Source organism: Equus asinus, chromosome 30 (genome assembly GCF_041296235.1).
Source record: "Equus asinus isolate D_3611 breed Donkey chromosome 30, EquAss-T2T_v2, whole genome shotgun sequence".
In the NCBI taxonomy this organism is placed as follows: domain Eukaryota; kingdom Metazoa; phylum Chordata; class Mammalia; order Perissodactyla; family Equidae; genus Equus; species Equus asinus.
This window is the reverse complement of record NC_091819.1, coordinates 23,680,029-23,705,362: the sequence shown is the minus strand read 5'-3', so window position 1 is coordinate 23,705,362 and position 25,334 is coordinate 23,680,029. Positions and strand designations below refer to the sequence as shown.

General features: G+C 33.8%; 1 protein-coding gene across 13 annotated transcripts in view; it reads left to right on the top strand.

Moving 5' to 3' along the window:
- Positions 1-25,334, top strand: part of CDC42BPA (CDC42 binding protein kinase alpha) — a 321,871-nt gene that overhangs the window by 47,573 nt on the left and 248,964 nt on the right. For all 13 annotated transcript variants that reach the window (XM_070501689.1, XM_070501686.1, XM_070501687.1 and 10 more), the window contains exon 2: positions 17,355-17,446. In XM_070501689.1, the coding sequence (XP_070357790.1) occupies positions 17,355-17,446 (92 nt within the window). The remainder of the gene's footprint in view (positions 1-17,354; positions 17,447-25,334) is intronic.

Below are 25,334 nucleotides of genomic sequence, written 5' to 3'. Positions count from 1 at the left end.
TCTGCGGAGACTAACACTTTCTGAGTTTAATTTTAAATTATTTGTTCTACGGCTTTGGTCAGTTTTCCACACTGGCTCCCTTTATTTTGGCCAGTGAGTTGGGGCCCCGCAATATACACTTGACCTTTCCATGAGAATCAGGGGGAGATTTTCAGAGAAAGAGGAGGGAAGTGATGTGGCAGACACCTTAGAAAGTATGTGCCATAAGAGAAGGCACTGAGTGGTACAGCACTAAGGAAAGTCAGGGAATTGTTATCCTTAGGTGGTGTGGTACTTTGTGAAATGTCGCTGAATGTAGCATCTTTTCAGTATAGATGTGTCTGTTGTCTAGGAGTACTACAGACCCAGTTGGTCCTTTATATGACCTTGATTTTTGTCAAGGGCAGTAGCATAGTGATTATTAAATCTTTTTCATTTACTGTAATCAGTATAAAGTTTTTTTCGATTTCTCTTATATAGCCAAAATTATTTTAATCACACTGAGTGCCTGTGGATAGAATTTAGGATTTTTTCTTACATATTTTTGTATAAAGCATTTTTGTTAAATGTTGCTGATGAACTTTTGGCAGTAAGTTGAATGTATAATCAGTTTTTTCAAATGCAGTGTAGTCTTTCACCTCCTTGGTTGAATTTGTTTCTTTTTTATTCTTTTTACACTTGTGCAAGTAGATTTTTAGAAAGTTCCGTTTTGGATAGTTTACTGCAAATGTATAGAAACAACTTTTTTGTAAAAACCAGATTTATTGAGATATAATTTGTAGACCATATAATTCACCCGTTTAAAGTATACAACTTAATGTTCTTTAGTATATTCACAAGAGTTGTGCCACTATCACTACAACTCAATTTTAGAATATTTTTATTATCCCCTAAAAAAACCCCATACCCATTAGCAGTTTTTCCACATTACCCCTTCCCCTTAGCCCTAGGCAAAAAGTAGTTTACTTTTCTGTCTCTATAGGTTTATGTATTTCATGTAAATTGAATTTTATAGGAAAGCAAGAAATACAACTGATTTTTGTGTGTGGATTTTATATCCTGTAACTTGGCTGAATTCATTTATTAGGTCTAAAAATCTTTTTCTACATGTTCTTTAGGGGACATATAAGATCATGTCATCTACAAACAGATAATTTTACTTCTTCCTTTACAACTTTGATGCCTTTTATTTCTTTTTCTTGCCTAATTGCTCTGGCTAGAACTTCTAGTACTATACTGAGTAGAAATGGCTGAAGTGGGCATCATTTTCTTGTTCCTAATCTTAGGGTAGAAGTTTTCAGTCTTTCCCCATTGAGTATGATGTTAGCTGTAGGTTTTTTATATATGACTTTTATCATGTTAAGAAGTTTTCTTCTATTCCTAGTTTAATGAAATGTTTTTTATTGTGAAAGGGTGTTAAAAAAACGGTGTTGAATTTTGTCAAATGTTTTTTCTACATCAATTGAGATGATCTTTTTTTTTCTTCATTCTACTAATATGGTGTCAAACTTGTGTTTTAATCTTTTCTAATATGTTTTGAAAGCCCTTTCTTCCTTCTTTCCTCTGTCTCATTTCAGTATATGAGGTCGGTTCTTGCATTAATCCCTTGGCTTTAAGATTTTAAACATTAGGTGGTGTGAACTGGAGCATTCTTTTCTTTTCTTTCTTTTTTTTTCTCTAAAGCTTGGCGCCTCAGCTAACAACTATTGCCAATATTTTTTTAAAATTATTCTCCCCAAAGCCCCCCCAGTACATAGTTGTATATTCTGGTTGTGAAGGCCTCCGGTTGTGCTGTGTGGGATGCTGCCTCAGCATGGCTTAATGAGCAGTGCCATGTCCACGCCCAGGATCTGAACTAGTGAAACCCTGGGCCACCGAAGCTGAGTGGGCAAACTTAACCACTCGGCCACGGGGCCAGCATCTGGAGCATTGTTAATAGAGACTTCAAGAACTTAGCTATGATCAGATAGATTATTTCTGGGAAAGCGAGTGATCTTCCCTTATTTATTTTATTATACATTTTAGTGTAATTGATTAAAGAAAAACCTAGAGGAAGACTTCATCAAGGAAGGTTTTATCACATATATTTTCAGTAAATATTATGAGTTAACTGTATTTACTTTAGCTAAACAGTAAGTTCTAATTTAGGTATTGGTTTGAACACATTTTTTTTTAATTACTATTATTATTTTTATTTTTTTCCTTTTTCTCCCCAAAGCCCCCTGGTACATAGTTGTATATTTTTAGTTCTGGGTCTTTCTAGTTGTGGCACGTGGGATGCCGCCTCAGCATGGCCTGATGAGCGGTGTCATGTCCTCACCCAGGATTCGAACCAGCGAAACCCTTGGCTGCCATAGTGGAGCACGTGAACTTAACCACTCGGCCACAGGGCCAGCCCCGGTTTGAACACATTTTTATTCCTCATATATTTTCTTTCATTTTGGTTGGTCTGTTAACTGTGGAGAAAATGTTTTTACTTTTTCATATTTTGGTGTTACAGTCTTGTTTTAAAACTTTTTATTTTGAAAATTACGGTGTTATATAGAAGTTACAAGAATAGTTTAATGAACTCCCAAATATCCTTCTAGTTTTACCTGTCTTTAACATTTGCCATATTTGTGTTGCTCTCTTTTTCCACATACCCATGCATACGTGTTATTATTTTTGCTGAACCATCTGAGAATAAATTGTAGATACCTTCACCCTTTACCTGTACATACTTAAACATCTTTTTTCCCAGAATAAAGGCATTCTCTGAGATATCTCCACAGTATGATTATCAATTTAGTAAATTTAACTCTGATATAATAACATTATATAGTATAATTTAATATTGAAATTTCACCATTTTCCCCAATAATGTCCTTTACAGCAATATTGTATTTACATTTTGGATACAAAGTCCAATCCATTATTATGCATTGTATTTAGTTGTCATGTCTCTTTAGTCTCTTCTTAATCTGGAGCAGTTCTTCAGACTCTCTTTGTCTTTCAGTGTGTGTTATCTTGAAACTTGTCATACCACGGCCAGATGTTTTGTAGATTGCTCCTCGATTTAAGTTTGTCTGATTATTTCTTTGTGATTAGATTCAGATTTTTTGTTTTTGTCAGTCATATAGTCGTAAGTGGTATTCTCTTCATTCTCAGTGTATCATATCAGGAGACATATCATGTCATTTTTGTCCACTGTTGTGATGTTGTGCTGATCATATTAGCCATTCCTCCCAGTACTAGTTTCCTTTTGGTAAAAACTGGTAAATGGAAACCAATATCTGGATGTTGTACGGATTCATGCTGTTGAGGTAGTTGTATGTCATGCATCAGTGCCTTCAGTATGTTATGGGGCGTGTGTGTGTAATCAAGAGTATATATTGATACTATATATTCTAAGTTAACACTAGAGGATTCTTTCTTGACTCCACTTTCCATAATGTTTGTATCTTCTCACATTGGGAACAAGGCTCCCCACAACAGCTATGTATTACTTATTTGTTTAATTAATTACACTACTTACAAAATAGTTTCAGAATTGTTACCTACTATTTCAAAAAACAAATCTAGGTAGAGTTCAAGTTTCTTTGAATTCTTTTTGTCATTAGACTGGGGATATATAGTCAGAGTACAATGTTCAAAAGTTATTTGGATTACTTCTTTTTTTAAAAAAATTCTCTTTGTGGTTATGTTATTCATTTGAAGGTCAAAATTATACCAAAGGAGTATACTCAGATAACTGTCACTATTACTTGTTACCTCCCTGTCTCTTCTACCTTATTCCTGTTTACTCTTTGTGGGTAATCACTTTTAACCTTCTAGTTTCTTTTTGTGGAAGTAAGGACATACATACATATGTATTTTTAAAGTGTAGTATACTTTATATATTATTTTGCACTTAACAGTATATCCTGGAAATCATTCCATATCAGTTTATAGAAATCTTCCTCATGCTTTTTTTTCTTTTTAAAGCAATAATTGCATATTATCCCATTGTGTGTTCATGTCATAATTTATTCAAATATGTTTCTCCATGTTTTGGTATTTATATTTTTAATATTTTTCAGTTATAAATAATAATGCATATATATTTTTATGTTGTTGGAAGTGTGTCTTCAGGGTAAGTTCCTAGGAGTGAGATAGCTGAGTCAAAGAGTAAATGCATATGTCGTTGTGTTAGATATTGCTAGATTCCTGTCTGGAGAAATGTTGCCATTTTGCATTCCAACCAGCACTGTAGGAGAGTGTTTTTTTCCCTCCACATAGCACTGCCAATGAAACATAGTATAAAGCTGTTGAATTTTATCGTTATTAGAGGTGAGAAATGGTATCTCAGAATAATTTTAATTTGTTATGATTTCAATGTTGAAGTCTTTAAAAGTTTGTTTTCTGCAGAAATAGAAAATCCAAGACTATGGTATAAAAAAATAGAGAAGAATTTTATGTGGCATTATTTTACTCAGTTTCTGTGTTACCAACAAAAATTATTTTGGATAAATTAGGTATCTTAGTAAGATGGCTTGGAGTTTGGAAATTGAAATTTTTTCACCTAAATTAATTTGTTTTTTTTTTTGAGGAAGATTAGCCCTGAGCTAACTACTGCCAGTCCTCCTCTTTTTTGCTGAGGAAGCCTGGCTCTGAGCTAACATCCGTGCCTATCTTCCTCTGCTTTATATGTGGGATGCCTACCACAGCATGGCGTGCCACGTGGTGCCATGTCCACACCCGGGATCCGAGCCAGCGAACCCCGGGCCGCCGCGAAGCGGAACGTGCGAGCTTAACCGCTGCGCAACCAGGCTGGCCCCTAATTTATCATTTTAAACTGTTGGCCCACGTTTGAATTACCTGTGCCGTTATTTTGTATCGTATTGAAAATACATGATTCTTCATTATTAATTTCCTGTGGACTTTGCCCTCAAAATGTTTTAGATTCTCACAATTATTGATAAAAATATTTATCAGGAACTTACCTCATTTTTGTTTCTTGGCTGGAGAAACAGAAGCAAGTGAAGGAGAGAGAGTAAGAGATAGATGGAAGGCTAGATCTAGAGAGATTAATCAGCTCACTGATGGACCAGATAGGGCAAAACTCCCAAGTTCAGACTAGGGTTAAAGTGTTTGACGTATCTTCGCTAGGTGGAAAAAACAGAAGTTATATTTGTGAGCACAAAGCAACATTTATATAATACTATGTGATTTGGAGATGAAGTATTTATTGCCTTTCTTAAAAATTGTATAGTTGTGTACCTGTACTACTACTTGAAGCATTGCAACATTTTAGAGATTTTTTTTCTTTCCTTTTATTCTTTTTTTTCCCTAAAAGCCATCTATGATGGTTTTGCTCTAGTAAAAGAAATAATATAACCTACTAATTATGAAAATGTGAGGTAGGTGAATTTACTTTCACACAAGAAATCATTTTTTATATTAGGGGTATAAAATCAATTTTAAAATCTTTATTTTAACAGGTTTATTTGATAGGAACTCTTTTTATTTTCCTGATGTTGCCTTTTGAAGTTAGTATTTGCTTAAAGCAGTTCAGTGGGATGGTGGGTAATATTTCAAATGTATTTCTGAAGAAGCAGGACCAGTTGACTGCTTCTTGAGTTGACGATCAAATCCTCCAAAAATTAATATTTATTATTTAACAATAGAATGTGCCAGAAGTAAGTACATTATAATGGAAGTGTACAAAAGACTTAAGTCATTTTTTGGCTTAGAAAAAGGTATGTATGTAGGTGTGATTTCTTACCTTTTTCCTGCTTGAGATTTCCTGAGCTTTGTGGATCTGTAAATTTGTCTTTCACCAAATTTGGATACTTTTCAGTCACTATTTATTTCTTGAAACACTTTTTTTCTGTCGCATTCTCTCTGTCCTCCCCTGCTGAGATTCTAATTACCCATTGATGCTGTCTCATAGGTTGCCTGAGACTGTCCATTCTCTAAGTCTTTTTTCTTTAGATTGTTTATTTCTATGGGTTTATTTTCAAATTCATGAGCTCTTTTCTCAGTTATTTCCATTTTTATTTGAAGCACATCCAATAATTACTTTATTTCAGATTTTTTTTTCCAGTCTAGAATTTGGTTCCTTCTTTTAAAAAAGTATAGATTGATTGAGTCTCTTTCTTTTCTGAGATTTCCTATTTATTAATTCATTTGGAACCTTGAGCATATCTATAATAGTTGTTTTAAAATCTTTGCCTGCTCTTATCTGCTAATTTCAATATCTGGGTAATCTCTGGGCAGATAATGAGTAACTAATGTAAGGAATCAGACACATTTTGTGCTTGTCAATATCTTGAAGATAATGCAGGCCAAGATCAAGAGGACATCAAGTTAAGGTGGTGGAGACACTTAATTAGATCTGCTTCAGTTACATCCTTGGCCTGTTTTAGATTCTTTGTTAAAAGAGGACAGCTCTGAGTTTATAGTGATGTCAGTTAGATTAGTTGCAATCAGAAGGAAGAGTAGGAGGCCCGTAGGTACCTACTGTTGTAGCAAAAGTAGGGTCATGAGAACAAGTAGATAGGGAGAAGCTCTTGCATGGTGCTTCTTAAGAACATGTGAATAGAAGATGGTTTTGAACTAAGTAATTATCAGTAGGGTTATTCTTTTACTTGAGGGATCGAGTTGCTTGCGTCATGTCATAGGTGGAAGGGTCTATAATCAACCAGTCATTTATTCTTCTCAGGAACATGTCTTCAAAGAACTTTTTCTCGGTGAATAATGATGACTAGTAATGGTTTATCATATTCCTAAAGTTGTTCACAGTTCATTTTTTCATGACCAACTGTTTTCATCTAACTCAGCCACTGAAACTTAAGTTATATTGTCAGGTTTAGTTAAGAACATCCATAGTTCCACAAATTTGAAAGAATATTAAGTTGTGAAAAAAGTCTGGCCAAATAAGTCAATTTTTGAGCTAACCATTTTCATTAAAATGAATTGATGCATTCACAATATACAAGTTTTAAAATTTTTTATTGGGGCCAGCCCTGTGGCCGAATGGGTTAAGTTCGCGCACTCCGCTTTGGTGGCGCAGGGTTTCGCCTGTTCAGATCCTGGCCATGGACATGGCACCGCTCATGAGGCCACTCTGAGGTGGCATTCCACATAGCACAGCTGGAAGGACCACAACTACAATATACAATTAGGTACTGGGGGGATTTGGGGAGAAAAAGCAGAAAAAAAAAAAAAAAAGATTGGCAACAGTTGTTAGCTCAGGCCCCAATCTTTAAAAAAAAAAAAATTACATTAAAAGTTTTCCTTGTGAACTTGTATATATAAAAGAGTGTGTAAAACTTTTCTGTGCAGTTCAAAGGATGATGATATAGTGAACATCCCTGTACCCTTTGATCCAGCTTAAGAAGTGGGATATTAACAGGATCTTAGAAACCCCTGTGTGTGTCTTCCCTCCAGAATAAATCACCACCATGAAATTTGCGTACTTTTTTTTCTGTATAGTTTTATCAGCTTTATATGTATCCCTATAGAATATGTTGTTTATTTTTGTCTGTTTTTGAACTTTATGTAAATGAAATCATACTGTGTATGTTTTCTGACTTCTTTTCCAAATATGTTTTTGAGATTTATCCATGTTGCTTAAAATAGCTATGGTTCATTTATTGTTACTTCCATATATTACTTGATTGTATGACTGAACCACAGTTTATTTATTTGTTTTCATATGGATGGACATTTGTTTACAGGTTTTCATTATTATGTATAATGCTGAATAATACATGTCTTTCAGTTCCCATATGCAAGTGTCTCTAATTGCTGTTACACATCTAAGGTGGAATGTCTAGGTTGTAGGATTTGCATATAGTCAATTGAAATAGCTAAATGGCAAGCTTGAATAAAGTGGTTGTATTAATTTACATTGCCACTAGCAGTGGACAAGATATTCTTGCTGATGCTTTGTATAATTGACTTGTAGATTTTTGCCAATCAGATAGCTGTGAAATTGTACATTGAGGTTTTAGGTGTGTTTCTTTGGTTACTAATGAGATTGGATATCTTTTGATATGTTTATGGGCCATTTGTGTTTTATCTATGAAATGTCTATCTTTTGCATACTTTTTCAGTTGGCTTGCTTCTTTTCTTTTAATTGATTGGTAGGAGATCAGTATGTATTCTGGATACTTATCCATTTTCAGTCATATGTGTCACAGTTAAATGCTCCTAGTTAGTGTCTTGCCTCTATGGCCTTTTTTTTTTTTTTTTTTTGAGGAAATTAGCCCTGAGCTAACACCTGCTGCCAATCCTCCTCTTTTTGCTGAGGAAGACTGGCCCAGAGCTAACATCCGTGCCCATCTTCCTCTACTTTATATGTGGGATGCCTGCCACAGTATGGCTTGCCAAGCGGTGCCATGTCCGCACCCAGGATCCGAACTGGCAAACTCTGGGCCGCCAAAGCAGAACTTGCGAACTTAACTGCTGCGCTACTGGGCCAGCCCCTGTCGTGCCTTTTGATGAAAAAAATTCTTAATTTTACATAGTGAGATTTATTATTATTATTTTTTATAATCTATAGTTTATCTTAGTTAAAAATTCTTCTCTAACCCTAAGTCATAGTGTCCTATATATTGTCTTTTAAACAACCTGGAATGATTTTGTGTATGGTATGAAATACTATTCCAATTATATTCTTTTCCTGAATATGACCATTGTGCAGTATCACCTATTAAATAGTCCATTCTTTCCCTGCTATTGTACAGTGCCAGTATAATATAAGTCGTATCTATACATGTATTAGTTTGCTTTTGGGCTCTCTCTTCTGTTTCTTTGGTCAGTTTGTTCACCTTCTTGCCAACACACGCTATTTTAATTATCATAGTTTAATTATAAGTCTTGGTTACTTAATAGTGCAAATCTTTCTACTTTTTATTTTTTTTTTTGTCAAAGAATCTTGATTATTCTTGGTCCTTTGTTTATCCTTGTAAATTTTATAATTAGCCTGTGAAGTTCATGAAAACCTTGGTTGGAATTGTGATTGTAATTGTATTAAATTGCAGTTATATTTGGGGGAGAATTGACCTTTTTAGAATATTGAATCTTCCTATCCCAATACTTTTCTTTTTTGGGGGGTCTTTAACAGCTTTCCGTAAACATTTGTAGTACATTAGGGCAGACACATCTTCTGGTAGATTTGATAGGTCCTTTTAAAAGTGCCATTATAAATATTCTTCTAGATGATTTTCCAAAATGTTTTTAATCTTGGGAGTGAAATTGACTTTTGAATATTATTTCTGTCTAGCAACTTACTTGACTCAATCGTTAATACTATGACACATAATGACTTTTTGTGGGGTTTTCTATGTAGATGATCACATCATCTGTAAACAGCAGCAATTTTCTTTCTTCCACTTCAATCCTTATGTCTTTTATTTTTTATTGCATTGGCTTGGCTCATTATACAATATTAAATAGAAATGATAATTATTTTAATAGGAGTCATCCTTGTGTTTGTTTTCTCATTTTAAAGAGAATGTTTTTTTAACATTTTCCCTTTAAGTGTTATGTTTGCTGTTTTGCTACTGCTGCTGCTGTTATAGCTGTCACTCATTCATCAGGCCATGGAAGTTTCCTTTTATTCCTCACTTTTCAAATTGTGGTTTTTAAAAATAGCGTGATGGTTGTTTAATTTTATTGAACAATAATTATAAATATATTTATTGAGATATTAATTTTTTCTTCAATCTGTTTATGCAGTGACTTATGTGAATCAATTTTCTAATGTTAAAACAATCTTGCAGTCTTGGGATAAATCCAACTTGGTCATAGTATATTATTTTATATATATATTGCTTGATTAGTTGGATAGTGTTTTGATGAAACTGTTTGCATCTGTATTCATGAGCAGTACTGTCTGTATTTTTGGTATGAGGTCAGCATGAAATGAGTTGGATAGCTTTCCTTCTTTGTTTCGTCTTTGGAAAATTTGGTTTAATGTGGGAATTGCCTTTTTCTTATGTGTTTGGTTAAACTTGCTTATAAAGCTGTTCAGTATTGTGTTTTCTTTGTGGAAGATTTTAAACTGATTCAACTTGTTTATTGACAATTCTTATTTTCGTTTTTAAAAATTCAGTAACCCTTTCTAGGAATTTGTTCACTTCTACATTTTCAAATTTATTGGCATAAGTTGTTTATGATATTCTTTTACCATCTGTTTTTTAATCTCAGCAGCATCTGTAGTTTTGTCCGATTTCTCATTGCCAATATTGATTTCTTTATATCTTTCTTTCTCTTGTTTTACTTTATTAGTCTTTTCAGTGAACCTTCCTTCGGCTTTATTGAGCCTTTCTATTATATACTTATTTTCAAATTAATTTTATTATTTTTTTCTTTCTTATATTTTGTTTTCTTCCTTCTACTTTGAGTTTGTTCTCTTGGTCTAACATTCTATGTCGTGACTAACACCTTACTTTTCAGCCTTCCATCTTTCCCAATTTAAATATTGAGGGCTCTTTTTCTTTTTTTGGTAAATACTGGTTTAGGCTGTATCGTAGGAGTTTTGATATGTAGTATTTTTATTATTATGTAGTTATGAGTATTTTATAGTTAATCTTATTAATTTCTTCTTTGAAATTGATTTTGGATTTCAAAGCTTATGGGCTATCCTGCTAATCTTTCTGTTACTGATTTCTAATTTCACTAGAGGCATACGTTGGAGATATTGCAGGTTTGGTTCCAGACTACTGCAGTAAAGCAAATAGCTCAATAAAGTGAGTCACATGAGCTTTTTGGTTTTCCAGTGCATATAAAACTTATATTTACACTATATTGTGGTCTATTAATCATGCAATAGCATTATGTCTAAAAAAACAATGTACCTACCTTAACTAAAAAATACTTTATTGCTAAAAAATGCTAATCATCATCTGAGCCTTCAGCGAGTCATAATCCTTTTGCTGGTAGAGGGTCTTGCCTCAGTGTTGATGGCTGCTGACTGATCAGGGTGGTGCTTGCAGAAGGTTGGGGTTGCTGTGGTAATTTCTTAAAATATTGCCATATCATTGAACCCTTCCCTTCATGAACGATTTCTCTGTACCATGCGATGCCGTTTAATAGCATTTTACCCACAGTAGAACTTCTTTCAAAATTGGAGCCAGTCTTTTCAAATCCTGCCGCCGTTTTATCAACAAGTTTATGTAATATCCTAAATCCTTTGTTGTCATTTCAACAGTCTTCACAGCGTCTTCACCAGGAGTAGATTCCATCTCAAGAAACCACTTTCTTTGCTCATCCATAAGAAGCAGCTCCTCTTCTGTTAGGTTTTATCATGAGATTGCAGCAATTCAGTCACATCTTCGGGCTCTACTTCTAATTCTAGTTCTCTTGCTGTTTCCACCACATCTGCAGTTACTTCCTCCACTGAAGTCTTGAACCCCTCAAAGTCGTCTATGAGGGTTGTAATCAACTTCTTCTGACCTCTCGTTAATGTTGATTTTGACCTCTTCCCATAAGTCATGAATGTTCTTAATAACATCTAGAATGGTGAATCCTTTCCAGAAGGTTTTCAACTGACTTTGCCCAGATCCATTAGAGGAGTCACTATCTATGGCAGCTATAGCCGTACGAAGTGTGTATCTTAAATAAAAAGACTTGAAAGTTGAAATTAATCCTTGATCCATGGGCTGCAGCATGGATGTTGTGTTAGCAGGCATGAAAACAACATTAATCTCATTGTATATCTCCTTCAGAGCTCTTGGGTAACCAGGTGCATTGTCAATGAGCAGTAATATTTTGAAAGGAATGTTTCGTTCTGAGCAGTAGGTCTCAACAGTGGGCTTAAAATATTCAGTAAACTATGTTGTAAACACATGTGCTATCATCCAGTCTTTGTTGTTCCATTTATAGAAGACAAGCAGAGTAGATTTAGCATAATTCTTAAGGGCCCTAGGATTTTCAGAATGGTAAATGAGCATTGGCTTCAACTTAAAGTCACCAGCTACATTAGCCCTTGACAAGAGTTAGCCTGTTCTCAGGAGCTTTGAAGCCAGGCATTGACTTCTCTCCAGCTATAAAAGTTCTGGATCACATCTTCTTCCAATATAGGGCTGTTTCATCTACATTGAAAATCTGTTGTTTGGTGCAGCCGCCTTCATTGATTATCTCAGCTGGATCTTCTGGAGAACTTGCGGTAGCTCCTCCATCGGCACTTGCTGCTTCACCTGCACTTTTATATTATGGAGACGCTTCTTTCCTGAAACCTCATGAACCAGCCTCTGCCAGCTTCAAACTTTTCTTCTGCAGCTTCCTCACCTCTCTCAGCCTTCATAGAATTGAGGAGAGTTAGGGCCTTGCTCTGGATTAGGCTTTGGTTTAAGAGAATGTGGTGGCTGGTTTGATCTATCCAGACCGCTAAAACTTTCTGCATATCAGCAGTAAGGCTGTTTTACTTTCTTATCATTCGTGTGTTCACTGGAGTAGTGCTTTTAATTTCCTTTAAGAACTTTTCCTTTACGTTCATCACTTGGCTAATGTTTGGTGCAAGAGGCCTAGCTTTTGGCCTGTCTGAGCCTTCAACGTGCTTTCCTCACTAAGCTTAATCATTTCTAGTTATTGACGTAAAGTGAGAGACATGTGACTCCTCTTTTCACTTGAACACTTAGAGGCCATTGCAGGGTTATTAGTTGGCCTAATTTCAATATTGTCCTGTCTCAGGGAGTAGGGAAGTCCTCTGAGAGGGAGGGAGACAGAGGGACGAACAATTGGTAGTGCAGTCAGAACACACAGAGTATTTATTAAGTTTGCCATCTTACGTGGGCATGGTTTGTGGTGCCCCAAAACAATTGACATAGTAATGTCAAAGATCACTGATCACAGATCACCATAACAAATAGAATAATTAAAAAGTTAGAAATATTGCAAGAATTATCAAAATGTGGCGTAGAGACATGAATTGAGCAAATTCTGTTGGAAAAATGGCGCCAATAGACTTGGCTGATGCAGGGTTGCTACAAACCTTCAATTTGTAAAAAATACGCTATCTGCGAAGCACAATAAAATGAAGCACAGTAAAACGAGATATGCCTGTAATTGCGTTATGCTCAGACAATTTGGTTTTTATGTTTCCAGTACTTTGAATTTTGTTGGAGGTGGTTTTATGTCTTGGCATGTTATAAAAATTTGGAGGTTCGGTTTGCATTTGAAAATTATATTCTCCAACTCTTTTGTTTTTTCTTTTGGTGAGGAAGTTTGGCCCTGAACTAATGTCTGTTGCCAATCTTCCTCTTTTTGTTTGAGGAAGATTGTCCCTGAGCTGACATCTGTGCCAGTCTTTCTCTATTTTGTATATGGGATGCTGCCATAGCATGGCTCGATGAGCAGTGCTTAGGTCTGTGCCCAAGATCTGAACCCTCGAACCCTGGGCCATTGGAGCAGAGCATGCAAACTTAACAATTACGCCATTGGGCTGGCCCCTATTCTCCACCTCTTAAGTGGAGTGTTGTATGTATGCTGCTGAAATATATTGTTTTTTTTTTCATCTGCTTGAGCTATCAATTACTGAGAGAGATAAAGTCTCCCTCTATGAAGGTGAGTTTGTTTCTTCTTTTGTATCTGTCAATTTGGCGTTACATATTTTGAGGGTATGTTATTGGGAGTGTATATGTCTGGAATCATTTTCCGTGGTTAGTTCAACTTTTTTTTTAAAAAATTATTATGTATGGCTACTTTTTATCTCTATTCTATGAATGCCTTTCTCCCTAATATCTCTTTTGTCTTATAGCGATATGGCTATTTTAGATTTTTTTTTTTTGTTTGGGGGAAGGTTAATATTAGCCTCTGTCTTCTTTTTCTGAAATTTTATGTGAAATCAGGTAAGAATCTACTTAAACAGAAAGAAAAAACTCCATAGAACTTTAGAAACGATCAATAAATCTAAATATTGTGTTTTTGGAAAAATAGTTGTAAAATATGCAAACTTTTAACAATGCTGACAAGGAAAAAGAATGAAAATAGACCCAAATATACAATATTAGCAACCAAAAAGGGATCAAACCTATCCATATAGTAGAGTTTTAAAAACAAAAGTATATTATAGGTCACCTTATTTCAGTGAGTTTGAAAATTTTAATGCAGTGTATAAATTCATAAAAAATATAATTAACAGTTGTCATAGGTAGAAATAGAAAACATGAACATGACAACAATATGAAAGAAATTAATTATCAAAAGTCCACTGAAAAGACACTTGTTAGATGTTTTCACTAGCAAGTTTTACCCTACCTTATACTTGTAGTCTTCTCTATTGTCTTCTAAAAGGTTTGTAGTTTTGTTTTTCACATCGAGATCTTTAAACAATCTGGAATAATTTTGTTTTAGAGAATAGAAAAGGAGAGAAAGCTCTTCAACACATTTAATGAGTTTGGTTTATCATTGGTACCAAACCAGATGAAGATAGTACAGAAAAAAGATAAGTATAGACCAACATTGTTTATGAACACAGTTGTAAAATTCTTAAATAAAATAAAGCAAAGAAATTTCACACGTGTATTAAAAAATATATCACAACCAAATAAGGCTTATTTCAAAGTATACAAAGATGATTGAACGTTTAAAATCTTGTTAATATGCCATGTTATGAGAATGAAAAAGAAAAAACTAAATCTGCTCCATAGAGATTGTAGTCATGTGTGAGTCCTACCATCTATGTATGAGAATACCTATTATTCACACTCCTGTAAACATTTAGTGGTTTCAACTTTTATATTTATGGCCCATTTGGTTGGTAAATAATGGAATATTTCTATAAGTTTATTTGCAATTCTTTGATTTCTTGTAATGTGAGAATAATTTCCTGTTTATTAGCCATTTGTATTCAACCACACTGAAAGTTTTAAACAGGAGAGTAACACATTGTATAATTTGTTTACTTGAGGACAGGGACTATTTGATTCATCTTTGTACCTCTAGCATCTTGTAAAACTGCTTGGCATAGTGGGTATTCAAAGATACTTCTTGAGTGAATTGAATAAATGATTAGTAAAGTATAAGCCATCTGAAGAAATTTGTGACTTAACTTATTTTTGAATGCCTGAAAATAGAATAATTTTGCAATGACCAAGAAATGGAACTTTTACTAGCAGGTTCCAGGGAGTAAAGAATGGACAGGGTTATTCTTTTAATTTATGTTGATGACACAGGCTCCTAAGACTTGAATAACCGACAAAATCTTTAATCCTAATTATGTATGATTTTACAGTACTCATTTTTTTGGTGCTTTCAGGGTCTATGCTACTGCATAGAAATATATTATTTATTTTTGACATACCATCATCCTTTGTATCTTTGCTAAAAGGTAGTTTAAACAACCATTTGCTTACCTGAATTGTATTTCAGTTACTTTAGTTTTAAAAAAAGTTTCTTTTCCTGTTTTGCAATAGTGTTTCAGAGGATTGAAATATCTAGATTTCTGACCTTTTTTAGAAATGTAGGATGTTACCTAGAGGAAGGTATACATAGAGTTATTCTTTATGAATTGAAGTGAATTACAAATCACTGAATTGTCTGTGATGAAATGCTGTTTTTGCGTTTAGGGTCAGTAATGAGACAAAAATGCAGTGCACATACTTTATTTGGGTGTCAGGTTATGTATTTGGAAGCCTTGAGAGAGGGGGAATGTAAAGTGGAGTAGAAGATATACCTAAAGAACTGCCGAGTGTTATGTTGTAGGCTATTTTTGCGATGTTTTCCAGCTGTAGCTGGCAACTAGATCAGCACTAGTCTCATGTTGGCTGACTCTGCATCTTATTTTTAATTCATGTATTCTGTACCTACTCTTCTCAACCAAGTATTCCTGACATTCTGGCATAGAAGCTGGAGAAGGCAGGGATGCTAGTCTCAGATGAGTGCCCTATTCCTTGTGGTTCCCTTACATTCTCCCTACCCCTTTGTAAATAGTCTATTTGTAAGTAAACTTTCTTCAAATTAGGAAAATTTGTTTTCTTTTGGGACCCTGACTGATACACAGTGTCCTTGGTCTCACTGTTTGTCCTGTCCAGTTTGTTCAAAACCACGATACCTTGGTCATTTTATCAAAGTGTTCACCTCCATGGCAGCCATGGTTGTACATGGTTGTACTTTCTCTCTCACAGTATGAGATCCTTCATACTTTCATTCGAATCTGATCTCTTTCTTTGGTCGTCTTCTCTGTTGTGTGAATTCCAAACAGAGGTTTGATATCTATTTCCTTTCCTTACAATCTAAAATACCAATGCAGAAATCTCTAGTAGACTGGGCTATGCAATGTGGAATACCCCTCTTTTCTAAACCAGTTCGGGCTAAGTACCTTCAGACCAGGGTAAGTTGTAAGGCCTGCTGTGTCTGATTCACTTTCCTAATGCTCAAATACGTATCTTTGATCTTGTCACACTTTGGCTCCATGGAAGGAAGGAGAAGAGAGCCATATTCATATATAATGACCTTTTAATAATATTAACTCTTTTTTGTGTGAAGATAAAGAGGGACATGAGGGGAGGAAAGGAGACATGTCTAAATTTCTCTTAGAGGCAGCAGAACATATAATTGACTTTCTAATCTTTTAAAAGATATCAGTTTATCTCATATAATTAATAGGATAATGTCTGAATCCTTGCATGGCATTCAATGTCTACACTGCAAACCCAGACAAAATAACAGAATTCTACTTAGTCTTCACAGTTCAGTTCCTGTGTTACTTCCTCTGTGAAGCATTGGTGTTCATGTAAAATAATTAGTGTTCCATTCTCACCGATCCTGAAGCACTTTATATTTACCTCTGTTAGAAGCTTTATTACATTGTTATTTCGTGTGTGCATACTGTTTGTCATTCCTGAAGACTGAGAACTTCTTGAAGGAAGGTACCATATTGTACTCACATTTGTTTTAAACTCCGGTGATTGCCACCATGCTTTGTATAGTGTAGACTCTTGCTGAAGGCATGTTGAAATGATAAATGAATGAATGAATGTGAAAGAAATGTTAATTTACTTGGTGGGAATTGCTGAAGGTCTCTTTGGTGCCATAAAATTAGCTTTTACTTCTTGGACCTTTGTGTTAAAGTAGATATTTCACATTGAGAGTTAAAATACACAGAATGTTTAATATGAGAATAAACTGGTCTCATTTGTTATTTTGCATTTCATATGTTATTTGGTGTTTAAAAATGTTTCTTCACCAAAAATGTAATTCATATATAAGAAGGAAAGGAAATATATTGTTTTCCTTTGGAAATTAAATCTATTTCTTCTCAATATAGTTTGATTAGATATTAAGTATTTTGGGCCTAATTCTTAGTCATAATTTGCATTTTTATTAAGTAAGAAATACCTTTATTTATATCTTAATTTACATGACATTTCCTTAAGAAAGTAAGTGATGTTGTTCTTTTGTTTCAGCTAAACCATTTACTTCTAAAGTGAAACAGATGCGATTACACAGAGAAGACTTTGAAATATTAAAGGTGATTGGTCGAGGAGCTTTTGGAGAGGTAAGAGAGAAAGATTTTATATGAGGTCTCCTAATTGTTTTGGAAGTTACTTTATACAGTCAATGAGAGAATTTAACTGAAATATTTACTTGCTCTTGTAATTGATATGATTGATCAGAAAATATATTAAAGTTTTGAATGAAATATTTCTACATGGAATTTTTTTCCAAGGTATTTCTGTTTTTCATATGTCAAGGTGAGTTTGAGTATGTTTCTGGACTCTTTTTCTGTTCCGTTGGTCTGTTTGTCTCTCTTTGTGTCAATACCACACAGTCTTAAATTATTCTACACTGAGACGTCTTGTGTGTATGTACTCCAACTTCCTCCCTCTCCTCCTCTGTTCTTGGCCCTTTATATTTTCATATAATTTTGGAATCACTGTTTCAATTTCTACTTATTCTTAAAACCCCACACATCTGCTGGAATTCTGATTAGGAGTACACTGAAACTAGAGATCAATTTGTAAATAATTGACATCTTAACAATATTGAGTTAGCCAATCCGTAAACGTGGTATATTCTTCCATTCATTTAGGTCTTTATAAATTTATCCCACTAATATTTTGGTAGTTTTCATTCAGTAGAGAGGACTTCTACATCTTTCAGTGGATTTATTCCTAGGTATGTGATATTCTTCATGTAATTTAAATTTTATGTAACTTTATATCTTTATGTATGTATTTTAACTTTATGTAATTTTAATTAGAATAACATAAAGAATTGAACATAAAGAATACCCATAATGTCATATTTTCATTGTTGTTTTGCTCAAAATACAATGTGATTTTAAATTTCCATAATTTTTTTTATCTACGAGTTTAGACGTTTTTTGGTCAATTTCTAAATATTTGGGGAGTTTTTAAGTTATATTTCTGTATATATTTAAGTTATATTTCTGTATATAATGTAATTTCAGAGCAATCAGAGAACATACACTGTGTGATTTCACTACTTTGAAATGTGCTCTGCAGTGTTCTCTAATATCAATTAGGTCAAATTTATTAATCTTGTTTAAGTCTTTCACATCCTTACTTTCTTGTTTTCTCTGCTTGATGTATCATTTCCTGAGAGAGGATTTATATCTTTTTTATTTTATTTCTTTCAGTTTTCACTGTTAACAAATATTGAGTTATTATATCTAACTGGTGACTGACTTTTATCGTAATGAAATAATCTCTAAGTAATACTTTTTAAGTTAAATTTAAAAAAATCTGATATTAATAGAATGATTCCAACTCTTTTTATTAGTATTTGTGTTAAATTTCTTATTCCATCCTTTTAGTTTCAACTTTCTATAACCTTATGGTATGTTTACTATTAAGTAGAATATAGTTAGTTTTTGTTTTTTAATACAGTTTGATAATCTCTTATCTTTTAATTGGAGTGTAGTCAGTTGACATTTAATGTAATTACACTACTTATTACTGTTTGTTTTCTGTTTGTCTTGCCCATTCTGTATTATATTTCTCTCAATTCTTGGGTTAATGGAGTATTTTAAATCATTCTTTCTCCCTTCTGTTAATTTCTTAGTTTTACCTAGAGATTGGTTTTATTGGTGCCCCTAGACATTACCACATGTATCCTTGGTAAATTTGTGTTTTGCCAGTTCCCAGTCACCCGATTTCTACCTTTTTTTGTCATTGCTGTCATGTCTTTTAGTTCTACATATGTTTGAAACCCCAAAAGATAGGATTATGCTGCCTCTAGTCACTTAGATTTACCCGTGTATTTAGACTTTCTCTTCTCTTCATGCTCACATACTTCTTTATAGTCACATACTTCCCTTTGATATCATTTTCCTTTTGACTAAAGAATTCCCTTTAGTGTCTGCTAACATCAGGTCTGCTGATTATAGATTATCTTCTTTTATTTGTCTGAAAAAATATGTATTTTAAGGTTTTAACACTTTAAAAAATTGAGTAATATACATGCATAGCTCAGTGGACTTTTACATTTGCGTGGACTTGTAGAACCATTATGCAGATCCAGATAGGCTCCCATTGCCCCCTCTGTGTGAATAGCCACCTCCTCATTAAACATGTGTTCTGACTTCTAGCACCATAGATTTATTTTGCCTGTTTTTGAATTCTATATTAATGGGATCATATAATATATACTCTTTTGTTTCTGTTTTCTTTTGCTCAACATTGTGCTTGTGTGATTCGTCTTTGTTTTTTATTGGTTCATAGTATTCCTTTGTATGAATATCCCACATGTTATTTTTCCATACTAGTGTTGGTGTGTATTCAAGTTGTTTATGGTTTTGGGTCATTGCTGCTAAAGTTGTTATGAACATTCTTGTACGTGTCTTTTGAGAGATAGAAGCACTCATTTGTGTTTGATATAAATTTAGGTGTGGAATTGCTGGGTCATGGGGTAGGCATATTTAGCTTTAGTAGATAGTGCCAAATAATTTCCCAGGTGGTTACCAATTTATACTCCCACCAACAGTGTATGAAGGTCCCAGTTGCTTCACGACCCCACCAACACTTGGCTCATTTTTTTAAAACTTTCACCATTTTTTTGGAGGATGAATAGTGGTATTGAATTGTGATTTCATTTTACGTTTCCTGGTAACTCTTAAAGTTGAGCTCCTTTTTATATCACTTCTCGTAACTTGAATATCCTTTTTCATGAAGTAAACATTTTGGGGTTGGGGGAATGAGAGTGGGTGGGTAGTTTGTCTAACTTATTGGTATATTCTCAATACAATTTGTTTGTTGAAGAAACGTGTGTCTGTGTGTATTAAATATCTCTTCCTTTCTGTAGCTTGGTTTTTTGCACTCTGTGTAGTTCTTTTATTGAAGAGAAGTTCTTAGTTTTAGTGAAGTCTAATTAATTAAACTTTTCTTTATCACTAGTACTTTTTGTGTTCCTTTAAAGAAATTTTTTCTAACCCCAAGGTCATGAAGATATTTCCTATGTTAACTTCTATAATCTTTAAAAAAAGCTTTTACATTTAGGTCTGTGATCTATCTGGTATTGATTATTTTGTGTTTTATGAGGTACAGGCCAAGGTTCATTTTATTCTTTGTGGATTTCTTAGCATCATTTATTATAAAGACTGCCTTTACAACACCTGATTGCAAAGGAACTTTTGTTGTAAATCAGGTGACCCTATATGTCTTACTCTTATTTTTATTATTAGATTTTGTGTGTGTGAGAGGAAGATTGGGCCTGAGCTAACATATGTTGCTGATCTTCCTCTCTTTGCTTGAGGAAGATTGTCACTGAGCTAACATCTGTGCCAATCTTCCTGTTTTATGTGGGATGCCACCACAGTGTGGCTTGATGAGCAGTGCTAGGTCCACGCCTGAGATTTGAACCAGCGAAACCCAGGCCACTGAAGTGGAGTGCACGAACTTAACCACTATGCCACTGGGTGGGCCCTACTTTTATTAATTTTTTAATAGTTTTCAAGGTAGAAGTCTTGTTCATCTTTCATTAGTTATGGGTCTTTGACGTTTGTTGTTGAGCTTATAAATGATATTTTTAGAATTCTATTTTCTAATTTTGTTGCTAGAATAGAAATAGTTGATTTTTGTATGTTGATCTTGTATTTAAGGACCTTGATATATTAACATTACTTATAGTATATATATAATTTTTTTATTGAGGTAATATTGATTTATAACATTATATTAATTTTTTTGAGTTTTTCATGTACCCAATCAAATAATGACAGCTTTTTTCTTTCTTTCCAGTCTTTATGCCTTTTATTTCTTTTTTCCTGTATTGTTGCAATAGAGAGAATCTTCCATAAAGTCTTGCATTTAAGTACTGAAGTGGAATTTTTGTCTGGTTTGTGATTTCAGGAGGATGTGTTCAGTATTTTACTGCTGAGTATGAAGTTTGCCACAGCTTTTTTGTTTTTTTAAATTGTTATTCTTTTTTAAGTTAAGGAAGTTTTTCTTCTAGTCTTTTGAGAGTTTTTATCATACATAGGAGTTAACTTTATCAAAAGCTTTTTCTTTATCTATTTTGATGATATGATTTAACTTCTATATTTGGTTAATGTGGGAATTGATTAATTTTTAAATATACCAATATTGCATTACTACGTAAATCTAATTATTCTTGATATATCTTTTTAATGTATAGTTGTTTGATTTGCTGATATTTTGTTTAGCATTTTTTTGTTTATCTGCTTGAGAAAGATTGGCCTTTAATTTATCTACCTTATAATTGTCTTATATTTTGGAATGATATGCTTAGCTCAGAAGACAATTTGAGAAGTTCCTGCTGTCTCAATTTTCTGAAAGAGTTTATGTAGGATTGGTATTATTTCTTTAAATGTCTGGAAGAATTCAGTAGTGAAGCCATCTAGACTAGAACTTCAATTTTTGTTGTTGTTGTTTGTTTACATCTTTTGAGGTAAATTTTATATATGTAGAAATATGCTAATTGTATATGTACAGTTCCATGAGTTTTGACAAATGGATTCACCCTTCTCGAAATAGAGGACGTTTTCATCACCCTGGGAATTTCCCCTCCCTGTTGGTTCTTCATAACTTTCATCAATGGCAACCACTGTTCTCAATTTTAACTGTGGAGTAGTTTTGGCTGTCTGAAAATTTCATATAAGTAGAATCATACTATATGTATTCTTTTGTGTCCAGCTTCTTTTGCGCAGAATAATGTTTGTGAAATCCATCCTTGTGATCAAATGTATTAATACTTTTTTATTGCTGAGTAGTATACTATTTTACTAATATACCACAATTTATCCTTCTTCTGTTGATGAACATTAGGGTTGTTTGTAGTCTTTTGGCTATTAGGAGTGAAGCTGATACAAATATTTTTATACAAGTTTTTATGGAAATCTGTTTTTGTTTTCCTTGGATACATATCTAGGAGTAGAACTGCTATTTTAAATGGTAGGTACATGTTTAAATTTAAAAGAAACTGACACACTTTTTCCAGTGGGGTTGGAATTCCTACTAGTTCCGTGTTCTCACCAAAACTTTTTGTTAGTCTTTTCAATTTTAGCCATTCTACTGGGTGTATAATAGTATCTCATGGTGTTAAATTGCATTAATTGGATTTGGGTTACATATCAACATAATGATAAGTTTTTGTGTGCTTATTCACCATTCTTATATCTTCCTTTGTGAAGTATGTGTTCAGATATTTTGCTTATTTAAAAAAATTGGGATATTTGTGTTTTTATCATTGAGTGGTGGGAGTTCTTTATATTTTATATTTTTAAATTTCCTTTGTCAGATATATGTTTTGTCAATATTTTCTCACAGTCTGCATGCTTGTTAATTTTCTCAAAAATGTCTTTTGAGAAGCAGAAGTTTTAAGTTTTGATGGTATAATTTTATCAATTTTTTTCTCTTATGGTTATTATTTTCTGTGTTCTTTCTAAGAAATCCTTGTTTATATCCAAGTCTCAAAGATATTCACCTATGTTTTTTTCTAAAAACTTTATAGTTTTAGCTCTTATGTTTAGGTTGGTGATCCGTTCCTAATTAATACATGCAGAATGTGAGCTAGGGATTGAGGTCCACTTTTTTGTGTGTGGATATCCAGTTGTTTCAGCACCATTTGCTGAAAAGGCTGTTTTCCTCTTGAATTATTTCAGCATCTTTGTAAAAAAAAATCAGTTGACCACATAAGTTTGGATTTATTGCTGCTCTTTCTATTGTCTTTCATTGATGTCTTTGTCTATCTGTATGCCAATGTCATACTAGATTTCTGTACCTTTATCCTATAAAGTTGAGACTATGTAGTGAAGTCTGAGTGTAAGTCCTCTTACATTGTTCTTTTTCAAAATTATTTTAGTCTTCTAGGACTTTTGCATTATTGGATAAATTTCAGAATCAGCATGTCAGTTTCCTTAAAAGCCTACTGCTATTGAAATTGAGTTTACATTCAATTTATAGATCAATTTTGGGAGGCTTGACATCTTAACAATGTTGAATCTACTCGTTAGTCCGTGAACAAGGTATTTCTCTTTGTTTTTTAAGATCTATTTTAATTTTTCTTGAGTGTTTTGTAATTGTAGTGTACAAGTCTTGTTCATATTTTGTTAAATATTTATTTGTTCAATTTGTTCCTGAGTATTTTTTGTCTTTTGATGCTATGGTAAATGATATTAAAGTTTTTTTATAGGCAAGTAGTATGCTGCTAATATGTAGATACACCATTGATTTTTGTATTTTTTATTTCCTAAATTCATTTATTATTTTAAAAATAGTTTATAGTTGTTTTGGTTACTTTCTTAGTTTTTCTATGTAAGCAGTCATATTGTCTGAGAATAGGAACAGTTTCCTTTTCATTTTCCAGACTTTATACCTTCTATTTCTTTTCTTTTTTTGGGGGGGGGTGAGGAAGATTGGCCCTGAGCTAATATCTGTTGCCAATCTTCCTCTTTTTGCTTGAGGAAGATTGTTGCTGAGCTAACATCTATGCCAGTCTTCCTCTATTTTGTATGTGGGACACTGCCACAGCATGGCTTTATGAGCATTGTGTAGGTCCATGCCCCGGATCCAAACCTGTGAACCCCAGGCCACCAAAGTGGAGCATGCAAACTTAACCACTACACCACTGGGCTGGCCCCTATACCTTCCATTTCTTTATCTTGACTTATATTGCAGTAGTTTGGACCTCTAGTACAGTGTTGAATAGGTGTCATGAGGTAGACATCCTTATGTTATTCCTAAACTTACGGTGAAAGGATTCATTGTTTCACTATTAAGTATGATGTTAATCGTAGGTGTTTTAGTAGGTGCCTTGATTTTACTATTACTAGTTTGCTGAGAGTTTTTAAAATTGAATTATTAATGGGTATGAAATTTTGTCATAGGCTTTTTCTGCATCTGTTGAAGTAATTGTGTAGATTTGCTCTTTTATTTTGTTAATATGGTAGGTTACTTTGGTCGACTTTTTTTAAATAGATTTATTTTTTAGAGCAGTTTTAGGTTCATAGCAAAATTAAGTGGAAAATACAGAGAGTTCCCATATACTCCCCACCTGTGCACGTGGGCAGCTTCTCCTGCTATCGACATACCCCACCACAGTGATGCATTTGTTCAATCCATGAATCCAGATGTCTCATTATCACCCAAAGTCTGTGGTTACATTAGGGTTCACTCTTGGTGTTGTACATTGTGTGGATTTGGACAAATATATAATGACACATATCCACCATTATAGTATCATACATAATAGTTTCACTGCCTTAAAAATCCTGTGTTCTGCCTCTTCATCCCTCTCTCTTCCCAACCTCTCACTACCACTGATCTTTTCAGTCTCCGTAGTTTTGCCTTTTCAGAATATCATATAGTTGGAATCATACAGGATGTATTGTCTTTTCAGATTGGTGTCTTCCATGTAGTAATATGCCTTTACGTTTCCTTCACGTCTTTTCATGTCTTGATAGGTGTTTCTTTCGAGTGCTGAATAGTATTCCATTGTCTGAATGTGCCACTGTTTATTTATCCTTTTACGTACTGAAGGACATCTTGATTGCTTCCAAGTTTTGGCAATTATGAATAAGGCTACTATAAACATCTGTATGCAGATTGTTGTGTGGACATAAATTTTCAATTCATTTGAATACATACCAAGGAGCATGATTGCTGGATCCTACACTAAGAGTACTGTTTAAGTTTTGTGAGAAACTGCCAAAGTGTCTTCCAAAGTGACTGTACCATTTTGTACTCCCACCAGCAATGAATGAGAGTTCTTATTGCTCCATGTCCTTATCAGCATTTGGAGTTGTAGGTATTTTGAATTTTGGCCATTCTAATAAGTAGTGGTATCTCATGGTTCTTTTAACTTGCAATTCCCGAATGATAGATGATGTTGAGCATCTTTTCATGTGCTCATTTACCACCTGTATATCTTCTTTGATGAGGTATCTGTTAAGATCTTTGGCCCAT